At 45.6% G+C, this 15536-nt stretch overlaps 1 protein-coding gene and 1 long non-coding RNA gene across 3 annotated transcripts; both read left to right on the forward strand.

The window, feature by feature from the left end:
- The first annotated feature begins 1814 nt into the window (after positions 1 to 1814).
- On the forward strand, positions 1815 to 8688 carry LOC146573370 (protein PAT1 homolog 1-like). 2 transcript variants are annotated; one of them, XM_085278163.1, is made up of 15 exons: positions 1815 to 2009; positions 2201 to 2302; positions 2988 to 3074; positions 3578 to 3795; positions 3874 to 4015; positions 4137 to 4254; positions 4338 to 4435; positions 5077 to 5136; positions 5240 to 5385; positions 5473 to 5632; positions 5705 to 5830; positions 6412 to 6503; positions 7178 to 7327; positions 7409 to 7426; positions 7812 to 8688. In XM_085278163.1, the coding sequence occupies exons 1-15, from the start codon at positions 1827 to 1829 to the stop codon at positions 8014 to 8016; spliced, it is 1905 nt and encodes a 634-aa protein (XP_085134289.1). In that variant the 5' UTR covers positions 1815 to 1826; the 3' UTR covers positions 8017 to 8688. The 2 variants fall into 2 exon arrangements, with proteins under 2 accessions (XP_085134289.1, XP_085134290.1); XM_085278164.1 differs by having other exon boundaries at positions 7824 to 8688.
- A 2759-nt stretch (positions 8689 to 11447) lies between these two features.
- LOC146573371 (uncharacterized) lies at positions 11448 to 15460 on the forward strand. Its single transcript, XR_014892816.1, has 2 exons — positions 11448 to 12818; positions 12947 to 15460. It is a non-coding gene; the product is annotated as an uncharacterized LOC146573371 (long non-coding RNA).
- Positions 15461 to 15536: the final 76 nt, after the last annotated feature.

Genomic DNA, 15536 nt, shown 5'->3' on the forward strand with positions numbered 1-15536 from the left:
TTAAGTTATCTAAGTGACTTATATATCATGTTTAACCTGAGTAGCGAAAGACCGCGGGGTCTAAAAATGATGTGCCGGGAGTCCGGTTTTCTCGCCAGCTCTAGTGAACCTTGAACCCCGGCTAGCTATCGAGCTGGTGGATAACAAACGTCTCCGAATACGTTGGAGCGCTTTTACAAATATGTGATGTTTTGATAAACCGAGCAGATATTTGAAGTTCGCACAGCTACGTTCTCACCTGATTAGGGATGGGTATTGATAAGATTTTAACGATTCCGATTCCATTTTCGATTCTGTTTAACGATTCGATTCCTTATCGATTCTTCTTTTTTTTTTTAAAAAGGAGAACACTAAAGTCGATTAGTTTAGAACTGTGTTTTATATCTTCTCTTTGCCTAATGTTGAACACCTCAAAAACTGTCGGTATGTATTTTTCAAAACGCCCCTTAAACTTGAAGCAGTCAAACATATTCCTGGATGGAGTAGAGCTTGAATTAGCTCCAGAATTTAAATATCTTGGGGTCATTCTAGACCCAACATTATCCTTCAAGAGTCACATAAATAAAGTGTCCCAGGTACTTAAATTTAATAATCGAAATTTTAATCATATACGTAATAATTTAAATATGAATGTTGCAAAAACGTATTTTTACTCAGTGATCATCTCTCATATGGACTATTGTTTGACGTCCTGGTCACTTGCTTGTCCAACAACACTTAAAACTATTGAAAACATTTATAAAAGAAGTTTAAAACTACTTGACAAAAAACCGACTTCCCACCACCACTGTCATGTGTTAAAAAAACATAAATTACTGAACTTCAATAACTTAGTGAAACTTAAAAGAGTGAGTTTAATATATAAAGTCTTACACTCCCTTGCTCCACCACCATTAAAGCAGTTCATTAGGCATAAAGAAAGCTCAGACAGGACCACTCGAGCTACAATCCGAGGAGACTTGTTTATACCCCACAGACGGACAGCATTTGGGCAGAACGTCCTTTCTGTCCAGGGTGGCCATCTGTGGAACAGTCTTCCTCAACCCATTAGAGAATGCTCGACATTCAATTTGTTTAAGGCAAAGGTTAAAAACTGGTTATGGACAAATCAAGTGTGTGATCATGTATAAGTTGTATAGTTTTAATGTTTTATTTGGGAACAGAATGGTGTGTATGTGTAAGTTTGGTGATGGAGTTTTTATTATGAATGAATGATGAATTTTTATGAATTATTATGTCTATTTTTATGCTTAAGGACAACAGATGGAAATTAGCCCTTGGCTATAATCTGGTATGTTTACATTCATGTAATTTTTTTTTTACATTTATGTTCATTAACATGCACTGTCCTAAATAAATAAATAAATAAACAAGATAGAAATTTAGGAGTAACATGGCCTTACAAACCCAACAGTGAGATCTTAAGAGATCCAGCCTACGGCTCTTCAATGGGGTGTCACAGGGTCCCCAGGGAAAAAAAATGTAAATGTAAAATAATAAAATAAATATTCTTCTGTAGCAATAACAAAGTTTAACATAAATTATTCTGTAGCAATTACACAAGAATATCCAGTAATGTCCCTGCCTACAATTAAACATATTCACTTACCAAAGTGAAATCGGGGGCATCTGCTGTGGCAAATTGGGTGCAAGCCTTTGACCACAAACTTAGACACTGCTCGGTGACATTCGTCTATCCTGGCCTGAAAGGAGACGCTACCGGTAGACTGCAGCGAGAACTGCCAGCATCTGAGCATAAAGAAATGAACGACTAAATACATTAATGTTGTTATTGTTCATATTTCTGTCTTCAGGATAATCCACTCATGTCGATAATCAAAGAGGTGGGCCATCCTAAACGAGCTCCTCAGGGCAGGAACGATGAGGATCTGTCAGAGAGGGCTCCTCCTCCACGCTCTTCTTCCCCTGTGATTGGCTCCCCTCCGGTGAGGGCGGTGCCAATCGGGACTCCACCCAAACAGCCGATGAGCCACGCGCTGAATCACCAGGTCAGAAACAGGAAGTCTTCCTGCTGGGTGTCCCTCCCTGCTGTGAACACGTGTTTCTGTCGCAGGATTTAAACGTTGCCGTGGCGCCGAGATGTGCTTTTAAGGTTACGAAGCAGAACGGCAGGCGTCCGGCTGCGTGTAAGGGCTCAGTCTCTGTTAACCCCGCCCTCTGTCTGTGTGTGTTTGTGTAGATCCACCATCCCACTGCGGTCCACGTGAGAGCCCCGGTCCAGCACAGATACCCCGCTCCTTTCCCCGAGCGTCTGTCTCCCAACACCCTCCTCAACATTGCTGTGAGTGTTTCCTCTCCACCCGCTGCCCCGTCTGCGTTAGTCAGCAGACTCCTGCGCTCAGGACGGTGCGCTGCAGCGTGTTTACAGGCCAAATAGAAAAGACATCACAGGTTTATTTTTGACAGGAATCATACTGGTGAGGATTTAATATCATGTGGTTTTCATTTACGCACCACGGAACAATAAAAGTGCTAATATCACTGTTTGCTGTATTTGTTGATGAGCTAGCAGCTGATTGTGTGGTGACCTCCACCAGCACCTGATCAGGTGGTTCAGCACTGAGCTGATGGAGGCTGCCGGGTGGAGCTGTGTGATTTGGGATCACAATGAAATGATTGCACTTTGTATTGTAGCTTAATCAGGATGACTGAAGAGCGTTCAGTCTGTGTGGGGCTGATGACATCAGCAGGTTTCTGTAGGTGAACCTGCGGAGGCGGAGCCTCGCGGTCACCACCAGGGCTGTGGATGAAAATACTTGAACCTGTGACTGTGTGGACGGCTCGAGCTGCTGTGTGTAGTCACACCCACAAAGGTCCAGGAAGGACCCGTCTATGTTTATAAAGGCGGGAATCATATTTACAGCTTCGGCCCAGCTGCTCCGATTTTAGTTTTCCCCACAAACAGCGCGGTCATGTGACCTCATCACCGTGTTTTACTCTGACGTCACTTTTTTGTGTGTTGTCAGAACTCTCCTCTGTGCCGCGGCCCGTTCCCCCCCAGAGTCGGTCCTGTTCTGTCGCAGATTCAACGCGCCCAGCTGCTCAACTCTCAGGTCAGACACACACACTCTGGCAGACTTGCATACATGTTGTTATTACACATATACGTGATGTTATTACACACAGCCAGTTCAATTCCACCATCAGGGTCTTTCTGTGTGGAGTTTGCATGTTCTCCCCGTGTTTGCGAGGGTTCTGTCCTCCGGCTTCCTCCCACAGTTCAAAGACATGCAGTTAGTGGGGATAAGTTAATTGATCAAATTGCCCACAGGTGTGACTGCAGGAGTGAATGTGAGAGCGAATGGTTGTCCATCTTTGTGTGTTGGCCCTGCGACAGACTGGCGACCTGTCCAGCGTGTACCCCGCCTCTCGTCCAATGACAGCTGGGATAGGCTCCAGAGCCACCGGCGACCCTGAAAAGGAGAAGCGGATGGATGTTTTTACATACATGTTGTTATTACTTACATGTTAGGCTACCTCGTTAAGCGTGATCGATGACATGTCAGCGAACGCTCCCTCACAGCTTCTCAGGTTCTCGACTGTCCCGTGTGTCCAGGTGGCAGGATTTCCCCGCGGCGGTCCTCCTCCTCTGCTGCCAGGCGGGGGAGGTTTCAGGCCCTTCTTCGGAGGCCCTCCTCCTCCGCACGGTCACCGAATGGGCCCCCCACCACCTCACGGGCCTCCTAACCACGCGCCGCCGCTCCGGCACAACACCACTCACCTTCACCCACAGCACCGCCGCATGCTCACCCAGCGCATGCAGAGCCGAGGAGGGTAAGCAAGCGCGCGAGAAACACAGCCTGCTCATTGGTCGATTTGACGCGCGGTCATCGTCTTGTTGCGTCTGTGCAGGGACCGCAGGCCCGGGATGGACCGGCGCAGCAGAGACCCCTACAGCAACCTGATGACTCAGAAAGAGAAGGAGTGGGTGACGAAGATCCAGATGATGCAGCTGCAGAGCACAGACCCTTACCTGGATGACTACTACTATCAGGTGGGTTTCACCGACACTTGCTTCAGCTAAAGCAGCCCCACACGAGTCAGTGTGATGGTTGTTCATGGTGTGTGTGTGTGTGTGTGTGTGTGTGTGTGTGTGTGTGTGTGTGTGTGTGTAGAACTACTATGAGAAAATGGAGAAGCGTCAGGAGAAAGAACAAGACAGCAGCAAGAAGGAGCACACCACCAAGCTCATCACTCCTCAGGTGGCCAAGGTGGAGCACACCTACAGACCAGGTAACCCACACCGGCGCTTCGCCGCGTGATGTCACATGTCGCGCTGCTGATCGAGCTCAGCTCTGACGCGGGTCTGTCTGCAGTTCAGTTCGCAGGCTCTCTGGGTAAACTGACCGTCTCCAGCGTCAACAACCCCCGCAAGATGATCGACGCCGTGGTGACGACTCGCTCAGACGACGAGGTTTTTATTTCTTTCTACATGCAAACGTTTTTATGCCGACGCTGCTTCAGCTGCACTTTATTCGGAAAGTTTGCTTTATAAACAAAAATGGAGGCTCAGATGAGAGCGGGTTGTTTCTTTAGACCAGGTGACGATCAGGTCGCACAAGAACAAAACACGTTGTGAGACCATGAAGCAGCTGCAGGATCTCCACAACTTCAAATGCTCTGAAACTTGGTGAAAGGTTTGATCACATCAGAAAGCTGCCTCGTGATCGAATCAGGAAAACAGAATTCTGATTAAGAGTCGGCTGGAAATGAGAATAAATGAGACGGTTATGGCACTAAATACATCAGTGTTTCCCTCACATGTGTGTTTGTATGTCGCTCTGAGAGAAACCTGAGTCTTTGCCGTTAGCAGACGCTGCTAACAGCCTGCGGCCCAGCAGCTCCACTCGAGGCTGGACGTACGGCACAGCTGGCAGTCGGTGTTACGGTGGATCAGTGTCCCTGTGAAACGAGCTTCAAATTGTCCTGAATCCACTTTATCCACCAAACCCAGCAGGCAGATAGAAACATGTGACACAGCAGCTGTTTGGTTCTGCTTTTCTGTTTTATCAGGTTTCAGCTCCCGTTGATCTTTTTGTTTCCATTTTCTTGAAGGAGAAACGAGAGAAGCAGGTTTGGAATAAGAGGCGACAAATCCTCTACACAGTGGAGAAGGTAGGACGAGCAGAGCCGTGCACGACAGGATGTTCATGCAGACGGCAGGAAACGCTTCGAGAAATGTAACCTTCCTCCTCCTCTCTCCACCTCCGCCCTGCAGATGTACAGTTTGCTGTTGGAGGTTCAGGACTTTGAGAAGTGCTTCGTCCAGGCGCCGGAGGAGGACCGCGAGGCTCTGCTGGAGCAGCACAAGAGCAACACGGAGCAGCTCTGCAGCTCGCTGCGGGAGAAAGAGTGGGACGACAGGTAGGAGGGGGCGGCCCTTACCCTGTCCAATCAGCGCCGTCACAGGCGGCTCAGCGGTGTAACGTTTTCTTCTCCTCCTCTGTGAAGAGTGAGTGACGAGCAGTGTGTGATGATCATGTCGGTGAGGAAGGGCAAGCGGCTCATCTCCCGGCTCCTCCCCTTCCTGCCCTCAATGCAGGCTGCTGCTGTTGTCATGGCAATTGCCCGCAACCTTCCCGCTTTAGCCAAGAAGGACAAACAGGACCAGGTAACCCCCGCAGGAAGTGACATCACTTTCACCTGTGTCTGTGCGGCGTTAACGCCTCTGCTCTCCGTTCAGGTGCTGTGCTGGTTGGTGGAGCCGGTTTCTGCAGTGATCCAGTCGTTATCGAGCGCCTCCCTCACAGATCTGCTCCAGGAGCTCCAAGGCAGCGAGGGCCAGCTGGCCACAGTGCTGCACAACAAGGTACGCGCCCCACAGCCCAGCCCGGACCAATCACAGAGCACGCGCCTCACTCCAGGTCACCCATAGCAACAGAAGGAAATGCCGTTTGTGCCACTTCCTGTTTCCAAAGTTTCTGAACTTTTTTTTCTTCAACGTCACGACCAAACTCCAGATTTCAGCTGCTGCAGCTGCTCTGACAGAGTCTGTGATCACATGATTACACCTGAGCGCTCATTTCATTGTAAAACAAGCCGAAGAGTGTAAAGCTAGCATCACCTGCAGAGACGCAGCTGTGCTCGGAGTCCCTGAAGGATGGACGGGAACGCTTACATCAGCGCACCTGCAGATCCTCACACGCACAGTTTGTCCTTCCTGTTCCTCAAACGTCGCTGGGTTTGTGTCTCTCTGGGATTTTTATCCAGAGACCAAAGAGAACTTTTCTTCTCCTTCAGTATATCTGATGTTGTCAGAGTGATGCGTTGGCTCTGGGAGACGGTTTGGGGGGATTTTTGTTGCTGTTTTTTTTTTTTGTTTGTTTGTTTGTTTTAACAAACTGATGTTCGTCCACATGTGTTCACATGCACACGCCTGTTTCTGTCCAGTTTGGCGTGACGCTGCTCTACGTGATCCTGAGTGAAGGTGAGAGGATGCAGAGCTCCGACCCAAACTGTCAGCTCATGGACGACAATCGATGGTGAGCCGTGCGTGTGTCATTTTTAAAACAATCTAACATATAATTGTATTCAGAGGATTCACTGACGCCTCTGCTCGGCTACTTTTCATGTGCTGTGTATAAGTCTTGAGCCACCCCTCGTTTTATATTTTTAAATTGGTCTAAGCAGCACCTGGTCAAAGGTCTGTCAAAGATTTGAACAGTGTCGTTCTTGTACCTGAATGTTTTCACTGTTCAGCCACATGATGCTCAGCCAGTGCTGTGTCTGCACATAACGGACAGATGAACGGTTTCAGGTTTCCTCTGTTACCAGCAGCCTGTCGCAACACAGCTGAAAACTTGGCCCCTCATTATGGCGTGCACTCAGAACAGAAGTGTGCAGCTTAACATCTAAGTCAGCGTAAAAGGATTGCTACATGTAATAAATGATATTAAAATTAATTTGGAAGATTGTTTCAAATACTTTTGGTTTATTTTTATTAAAAAGTAGTTAAAAATCTTCCAGAATTAACTGAACCTGTAATACCAGTTACCACCACAAGATGGTGCAGTGAGTCATGCGATCTTCATCATCTCTGAAAAAAGATGAACTCCTCTCCATACAGCTGCTGGAGAACGGCGCCCCCTGGTGGGGAAAGTTTGATGTGATTCGTGCTAATGACAGTGAGCATGACCCCGCCTCTCTCCTCCCTCAGGACTGAGTTGGTGTTTTCGGTGACGAGGGAGCTGCTCAGCGTCCCCTCCTCGTCCCTCTCTCCCCCCCTCTTCACCCCTCCCAACCTGCTCTCCCTCTTCTCGCGCTACGTGGACCGGCAGAGGCTCGAGCTGTTACAGGACAAGCTACAGTAAGTGAGCGGCGGACGAGCGACGGCGAGAACACGAGAGGGGCGACGTTAAACTGACGTTGTATCCTGTTTCTGTTTCAGGATCTCTGCTTTGTCCAGGTAGAAGTTACTGCACGCATCGACGCAGCCCCTCCCCCACCCACCCACCCGATGCAGACCTTTTGTTTTCTGTGTGTGTGTGTGTGTGTGTGTGTGTGTGTGTGTGTGTGTGTGTGTGTGAGAGAGACAGCGACACTCAGCGTCTGAATGGGGACAAAAGTTAATGAAATCTGCATTTTTAAGTATCTTGTTTACGAATATGTCTGTGATGAACCTTCAGATTAAAGAAAGTATTTCTATTATATAAAATCTCGGCTCTTTCTGCACACGTGCAAACGCTCCGGACGATTCCGTCCAATCGCAGATCCAAAAACCATCAGTTATGCAAAAATGTGATGTTAAATGTTGTTGTGGTTAATTCACTGATATTTTTGATTTGCATGAGAAACAACATCAGGAAGAAACGACATTCTGCCCAGGTGAGTAATTCACAGGTAAATCATACGAAGGTCACAGAGTGTGGGGCTCACGTCAGTCACCTCTTATCAGGTTTCCCCACGTCAGTCACCTCTTATCAGGTTTCCCCACGTCAGTCACCTCTCATCAGGGTTTTAGATAAGAAACCAACAAACAGGCCCAATGCCGACTGACCAATCAGGTCTCTGGCAAACGCCCATAGGACAAACTTGGGGGAGGAGTGTAAATGACCTCATTAATATTTGGTAAAGTGTTTTGTAAACTTATGAGTGGCTATTATATTGTTGGAGTGAATGCTTTTATTTTGAAAGTCACAGAGCGACAAGGTGCCGTAAATCAAGTGGCGTAAACCATATGGCAGAAGCGCGAGTTTTAATGCACAGAGAGAAGGTGTGCTCTATGGTTAATGGACGGGAATGGGGAAAAAGAACGGCTATTAAGGTGCAACACTGAGTCGAAAGCAGTTTCTTAGCACCTGGTTGATGAGGGAACAAGGTTTGTAACAAAGTTTGTCCTGTAGATATGTATTTTGTTGTTTTACGGAGCATATAGCTGCTGACCGCTACTAAGCATAAAGGCTAAGTTTTCACCCACTAGAGGGCGCTAACGTACCTCGTCATGTTTAGGCAGCGATGCAACGATTTCCCTGTTATATGCAATAATTTACAAGTTTTAGTGTTATTTGTTATGTAAGGTAAGGAGAATTAATTTGTGATTAATGAATAAGTCAAAAGGTTAAAGGTAACACACTGTTTGATTTACTAATAGTCTTTTATTCTGTATGTTGTAGCTCTTACGGTGTGTTCACATACACGGCTGTTTAATAAAAGGATTGTGAACCATCAGTTTGAGAGACCATCTTTTCAACCGGGGATGCTACAGTAAGAGCTTGACCCCAGCTGAGAAGAGCTCCATCCCACGCTCAGCATCGAGGTCCCAGTTCCACAGCTCCACACAAAGTCTTCTGGGATCTGATGGTCAACTAAATTGCCCCGTCCTCAGCATGGAAGCATCTGAAGAAGAGACAGAGTTTGCGGAGGATCCCAAGGCCAATGAGGAAGAGGAGCCTCCACACTCTGTTCGTCGAAGGAGGCCTACTGAAAAAATGCAAGCGTATCAGGAGGAGGAGGCCCACAAGAAAGAAAAACGGCTTCTCAAAGTTTATGATGAATGGAAAAAACAAGTACGTAAAACACGAGAGCAATTAAAAGGAGACTTGACAAACAATCAAATTGCTTCACTCATGGACATGTTAGAGAATGAAAAGGAGAATGTCATAAAGTTGTATATGGAAATTAGAGAAAACATTACTCCCTCGAGTGGCACAAGGCGACTCATAGACGCATGTGAAGCAGTCACCAGAGACATTATCAAGATTGCTCATGAAAGACTCTCAGGCATAGATGACTATGATAGGGACAAGGTAAAGATACGTCTCCGTGAGCTTCTTGAGCCAGACTATGCTCAGTCCATTTACAGTTCCTCAGTCACGCACTCAAGTAAAAACTCTTCTGCCAGTAAGTCATACTCTGCAATGTCAGTAGTAGCTGTTAAAAGAGCAGAGGCTGCAGCAGAGTTAGCAGCCAAAGAAGCAGAGTATGAGGTGTTATTAGAGGAGGAAAAACAAAAGGAAAAGATTCAGCTTTTAGAAGAAAGGCAAAGAAAGGAGCTCGAATCTCAAAGGCGTGAGCTAGAGAAACTGAAGGCTGAAAAGGAGTTAAAGGCTGCACGAGCTAGACTAAGGACCTATGACACTGAGATAAAGAGTGAAATCAGTGCCTCTGATGTTGACTATAGAAACACTGCTCAGAAAGCCCCCACAGTTTCTAATCTCAGTAAAGTCCCTGACAACAATGTAGTGTCTACCTCACTTCCACAAACAGATGTCCTCTACTTAGCACAAGCAGTACTGGATAGTGTTGCATTGAACAGACTGCCAGTGCCAGAGCCCTCCACGTTCACAGGTGACCCAATACAATTCATAGAGTGGAAAGCTTCCTTTACTGCTCTCATTGATAAAAGGAACATCTCACCTGCTGACAAACTGCACTACTTAAAGAAATACATAGGAGGTCCAGTTCGACAAACGCTTGATGGCATCTTCTATAGAAACGACAGTGAAGCATACAGAGATGCATGGGAGCGTCTCAACCACAGGTATGGACATCCATTTGTGGTACAGAGGGCTTTCAGAGAAAGACTGGCAAAATGGCCAAAGATCCAAACAAATGACTCCACAGGATTCAGGGCATTTGCTGATTTCATTCAAACATGTCACGAGGCCATGCCCCACATTGAAGGCTTAAGCATTCTCAACGATTGTGAGGAGAACCAAAAACTTGTTCAAAAGTTACCAAACTGGGCGGCTGCAAGTTGGAATCGTCAGGCCACTCAGTTTATGAAAGAAAGTGGGAAGTTTCCAGGTTTAAAGGACTTTGCCAAGTTCATGTCTTCTGAAGCAGAGATCATGTGCAACCCGATTACATCATTTCAGGCTCTCCACTCTGCAAACTTCACCACCGACACTGGTAAGGGCTGCCAAAAGGACAAAAGGCCCACCTCTAGTGTTCTCCATACCCAGGCGATAACTGAGACTGAAAATAAAGGTCCAAATGTTAAGGCCCCATGCATGTTCTGTCAAAACAACGGACATAAACTTCACAGTTGTCCACAGTTCAATGGAATATTGCTTGAGGAACGAAGGAAATATATAAAGGAGAAGAAACTCTGTTATGGTTGTCTCAAACCTGGACACAGCGCAAAGAACTGTAATTACAGACTTGTATGTGAAGTGTGTAAGAAAAAACATCCTACCTGTCTGCACGACTTCAACTATAACAATGATAAATCAGCCTCAAACCAGCCACAAACTCAGATCAGCACAGAACAGGCTGCAACCACCCTGTCTCTGAATGCAGAAGCCAGTGAACAGTGCGTGAGCACCTCCATGATTGTACCAGTATGGGTTTCTTCAGAGCAACATCCAGGTACAGAAAGGCTTGTTTATGCCCTCCTAGACACGCAAAGTGACACCGTGTTCATTGACCAAGATGTGTCTAATAACCTCCAAGCTAAGGCTACCCCAATAAGGTTGAAGCTCACTACACTGCTTGGTAAGGATGTTGTTGTGCCAAGCGAACGCATCTCAGGTCTCAAGGTAAGAGGCTATAACTCCTCAGAAATTATTGAACTCCCTCCTGCTTACACTAAAGAATGTATACCAGTTAACCGCTCTCACATTCCTACCTGTGAAACGGCAAGGCGGTGGAATCATCTCAAGGAAATAAGGAACGAGATTCCTCCACAGCTAGAATGTGAAGTCGGCCTTTTAATTGGCTACAGTTGCTCTAAGGCATTAGCTCCAAAGCAGGTAATCTTAGGAGGCGAGAACGAACCCTATGCAGTTCGCACAGCATTGGGCTGGAGTATTGTAGGCCCGACATCATCTTATGGTGACTCTTCTAGCATGTCTACTGTGTGTCACAGAGTTGCAGTTAAAGAGCTTCCCCTAGTGACTCCGGCTGATGTAATCAAGGTCCTTGAGTCTGACTTTAAGGATAACGACAAGGATAACAAGTCAGTGTCTCAAGATGACATTCTCTTTCTCAACATGTTAAAGGAAGGCATTTACAAAAACACTGAAGGACATTATGAAATGCCACTTCCATTTAAGGAGAGACCCCTCCTACCAGACAATAAGCAAATGGCCACTGTGCGGCTTCAAAGCCTCAAAACCAAACTGTCAAAAGACCAAAGGTACAAGGAACAGTATATAAAGTTCATGAGTGAAATATTGGAAAGGGGTGATGCAGAGGAAGTGCAGAATGAAGCTAAAGAAGGAGAAAGATGGTATATTCCTCACCACGGGATATATCACCCCCAAAAACCAGACAAACTCAGAGTAGTGTTTGACGCCTCCGCAAAATACAGAGGTACCAGTCTTAATGATCATTTGCTGTCAGGCCCAGATTTGCTGAATAGCCTTAATGGTGTTCTCATCAGGTTTAGAAGGCATCAAGTTGCATTATTATGTGACATTGAAAAAATGTTCCACCAATTTCACGTGTATGAAGCAGACAGAGACTATTTAAGATTTTTATGGTGGAAAAATGGCGCAATGAACACTGAGCCCCAAGAGTTTCGGATGAAGGTGCACCTTTTCGGTGCTACGTCCTCACCAGGGTGTGCAAATTATGGATTAAAGTATCTTGCTAAAGAAAACGAGACACAATTTCCTCTTGCATCTCAATTTATAATGAAGGATTTCTATGTGGACGATGGTGTGACGAGCACTCCAAGTGTCAAAGAAGCAATACAGCTCGCTCAGGAGGCTCAGACACTCTGTGCGTCAGGTGGCCTCAGACTACACAAGTTTGTAAGTAATGACAAAACTGTGTTAGAAAGCATTCCAGCATCTGAACGTGCCTCCCCACAGCAAGCATGTGACCTGGCGTTTAATGACTCTAAACTTGAAAGAGCACTAGGCATTCACTGGCACATTGGCTCAGACACACTCAGGTTTCGTTTTCACCCCAATGTTCAACCTGCCACAAGGCGTGGCATCCTATCTATGGTTGCATCCCTTTATGACCCATTGGGATTCATCTCTCCTTTTGTACTAACAGGCAAAAGAGTGCTTCAAGAGACATGCAAACAAGGCACAGGCTGGGATGATCCCCTTCCAAGCGAATTAAGGCCAATGTGGGATAACTGGAACAGTGACTTGAAGAACTTAGAGAAAATCGTAATACCACGCTGTTATGTCCCTAAAGACTTTGGCCCAATTGTAAAAACAGAGTTGCATCACTTTTCTGATGCAAGTTCATACGGCTATGGTCAGTGTTCGTACTTAAGACATGTAAACAAAGATGATAAAGTGCATTGTGCTTTAGTCACAGCAAAGACCAGAGTTGCTCCCATCAAGGTAACAACAATACCAAGACTCGAACTGACCGCTGCTGTTGTCTCCATTACTGTAAGTAGCATGTTAAAAGATGAGCTTGGATTGACACAGATAGAGGAGTATTTCTGGACGGACTCTAAGGTAGTTTTAGGCTACATTAATAATGATGCAAGACGTTTTCACACATTTGTCTCCAATAGAGTTCAGAGGATAAGGCTCAACAGCTCTCCCCAGCAGTGGAGATATGTCCCTTCTGAGGAAAATCCTGCAGACATTGCCTCTAGAGGTTCAGGTGCAAGTGAGCTCATCATATCCAACTGGTTCAAAGGGCCACAGCTTCTATGGGAAAAGGAAATACCTCCACCTGCTGACATCGACATGAACATACCACTTGGAGACCCAGAGGTTAAGAAGGTGCAGGCACTGAACACGCTCAAAACAGAGAAAAAAGGTTTATCAGACAAGTTAACAAAGTTTTCCTCATGGTACAAAGCCACCCAAGCCATAGCTCGACTCATTCGCTGTGCCAAGGGAGACAAAACAACAGGCCACAGTACAGTACAAGAAAGACAAAATGCACAATGTGTTATTCTAAGAGACACACAAGCAAGTGAATATGCAGAGGAGATAAGGTTGCTAAAGAACGGGAAACCACTTCCACACAAAAGTAAACTGTTTCAAATGGACACTTTTCTTGATACTGATGGACTCCTTAAGGTGGGAGGAAGACTTAAAGATGCTTCATTCTCCTCAATACTGAAACACCCAGTGATAGTTCCAAAAGGTCACCATGTCACTCAACTAATAATAGATCATTTCCACAGTAAGGTGCAGCACCAAGGGAAAGGTTTTACAATCAATGAGATCAGAGTGAATGGATTTTGGATTCCAGGCATCAACAAGGCCGTAGCAAATTTTATACACCACTGTGTGAAGTGTCGCAAACTCAGAAGAGGCACAGAGGAACAAAAGATGTCTGATCTCCCAACGCAGCGCTTAGATCCATCTCCACCCTTTACATTCTGTGGAATGGACTGTTTTGGTCCTTTTCTAACCAAACAAGCTCGCAAAGAGCACAAGCGTTATGGACTTCTTTTTACATGCCTTTGCTGCAGAGCAGTGCACATAGAAATGTTGGACAACATGACTACAGACGCCTTTATCAATGCGCTCCGCTGTTTTATAGCCATAAGAGGAGCAGTCAGTGAGATTAGATGCGATCAAGGAAGCAACTTTGTCGGAGCCAAAAATGAGCTACAAGAAGCTTTAAAACAAGTGGACTCCAATCGCATTACCACATTTCTTGCAGAGAAGCAGTGTGACTTCAAAATGCACACTCCTCATTCAAGCCATACAGGAGGTGTATGGGAAAGACAAATCAGGACAGTTCGAAACATTCTGCGCTTCACAATTTCACTTTCATCTGGCAGAATGGATGACGCATCGTTAAGGACATTCTTTTATGAGGCAATGGCGATTGTCAACAGCAGGCCTCTAACGGTGGACAACCTAAGTGACCCAAGCAGCCCAGAGCCCTTGACGCCAAATCACCTGCTTACTATGAAATCAAAGATATCCCTGCCCCCTCCAGGCACATTCATCAAAGAGGATATTTACGCACGTAAAAGGTGGCGGCAGGTGCAGTACTTATCAGAACAGTTTTGGTCACGTTGGAAAAGGGAGTATCTATCCAACATCGCAACAAGACAGAAATGGCACACTCCAAGGAGAAACTTGAAAGTTGGAGATGTTGTCATGGAGAAGATGGATGATCTACCCCGCAATGAATGGAGATTAGCACGTGTAGTGGACACAGTAACTGACAAAGACGGACTTGTAAGAAAAGTAAGGATTTGCTTCGGAGAAAGGAAGACTGAGAAGGGACAATGTTCAAGTAAACGTTCTATAGTGGAACGCCCAGTGCAGAAACTGGTTTTGCTATTAGAGACTGTTTAACTGTATTCTAAAGTTTAAGGTTCAATGGAACTATGTGTTATCATACAGTTTAATGGTTACGGGTCATTTCTTCATTAGGAAATCATTATCGCTTCAGCTAATTCCCAGTTAAGCTCTTAATGATTTGGTGGGAGTGTAAATGACCTCATTAATATTTGGTAAAGTGTTTTGTAAACTTATGAGTGGCTATTATATTGTTGGAGTGAATGCTTTTATTTTGAAAGTCACAGAGCGACAAGGTGCCGTAAATCAAGTGGCGTAAACCATATGGCAGAAGCGCGAGTTTTAATGCACAGAGAGAAGGTGTGCTCTATGGTTAATGGACGGGAATGGGGAAAAAGAACGGCTATTAAGGTGCAACACTGAGTCGAAAGCAGTTTCTTAGCACCTGGTTGATGAGGGAACAAGGTTTGTAACAAAGTTTGTCCTGTAGATATGTATTTTGTTGTTTTACGGAGCATATAGCTGCTGACCGCTACTAAGCATAAAGGCTAAGTTTTCACCCACTAGAGGGCGCTAACGTACCTCGTCATGTTTAGGCAGCGATGCAACGATTTCCCTGTTATATGCAATAATTTACAAGTTTTAGTGTTATTTGTTATGTAAGGTAAGGAGAATTAATTTGTGATTAATGAATAAGTCAAAAGGTTAAAGGTAACACACTGTTTGATTTACTAATAGTCTTTTATTCTGTATGTTGTAGCTCTTACGGTGTGTTCACATACACGGCTGTTTAATAAAAGGATTGTGAACCATCAGTTTGAGAGACCATCTTTTCAACCGGGGATGCTACAAGGAGCACTTCATGAGCGGACTCTGATCATAATCTGTTTT

Source organism: Mchenga conophoros, linkage group LG6 (assembly GCF_057382185.1).
Source record: "Mchenga conophoros isolate Kocher_MC1m ecotype Shallow Benthic linkage group LG6, M_conophoros_male_GT1.1, whole genome shotgun sequence".
In the NCBI taxonomy this organism is placed as follows: Eukaryota; Metazoa; Chordata; class Actinopteri; order Cichliformes; family Cichlidae; genus Mchenga; species Mchenga conophoros.

Bases quoted from the DNA above. Each gene is read 5' to 3' on its own strand.
- LOC146573370 (XM_085278163.1), top strand. From the start codon at position 1,827: ATGTCGATAATCAAAGAGGTGGGCCATCCTAAACGAGCTCCTCAGGGC. The intron at 4,255-4,337 runs GTAACCCACACC...GTCTGTCTGCAG, and splicing joins GGAGCACACCTACAGACCAG to TTCAGTTCGCAGGCTCTCTG. The intron at 5,137-5,239 runs GTAGGACGAGCA...TCCGCCCTGCAG, and splicing joins TCCTCTACACAGTGGAGAAG to ATGTACAGTTTGCTGTTGGA.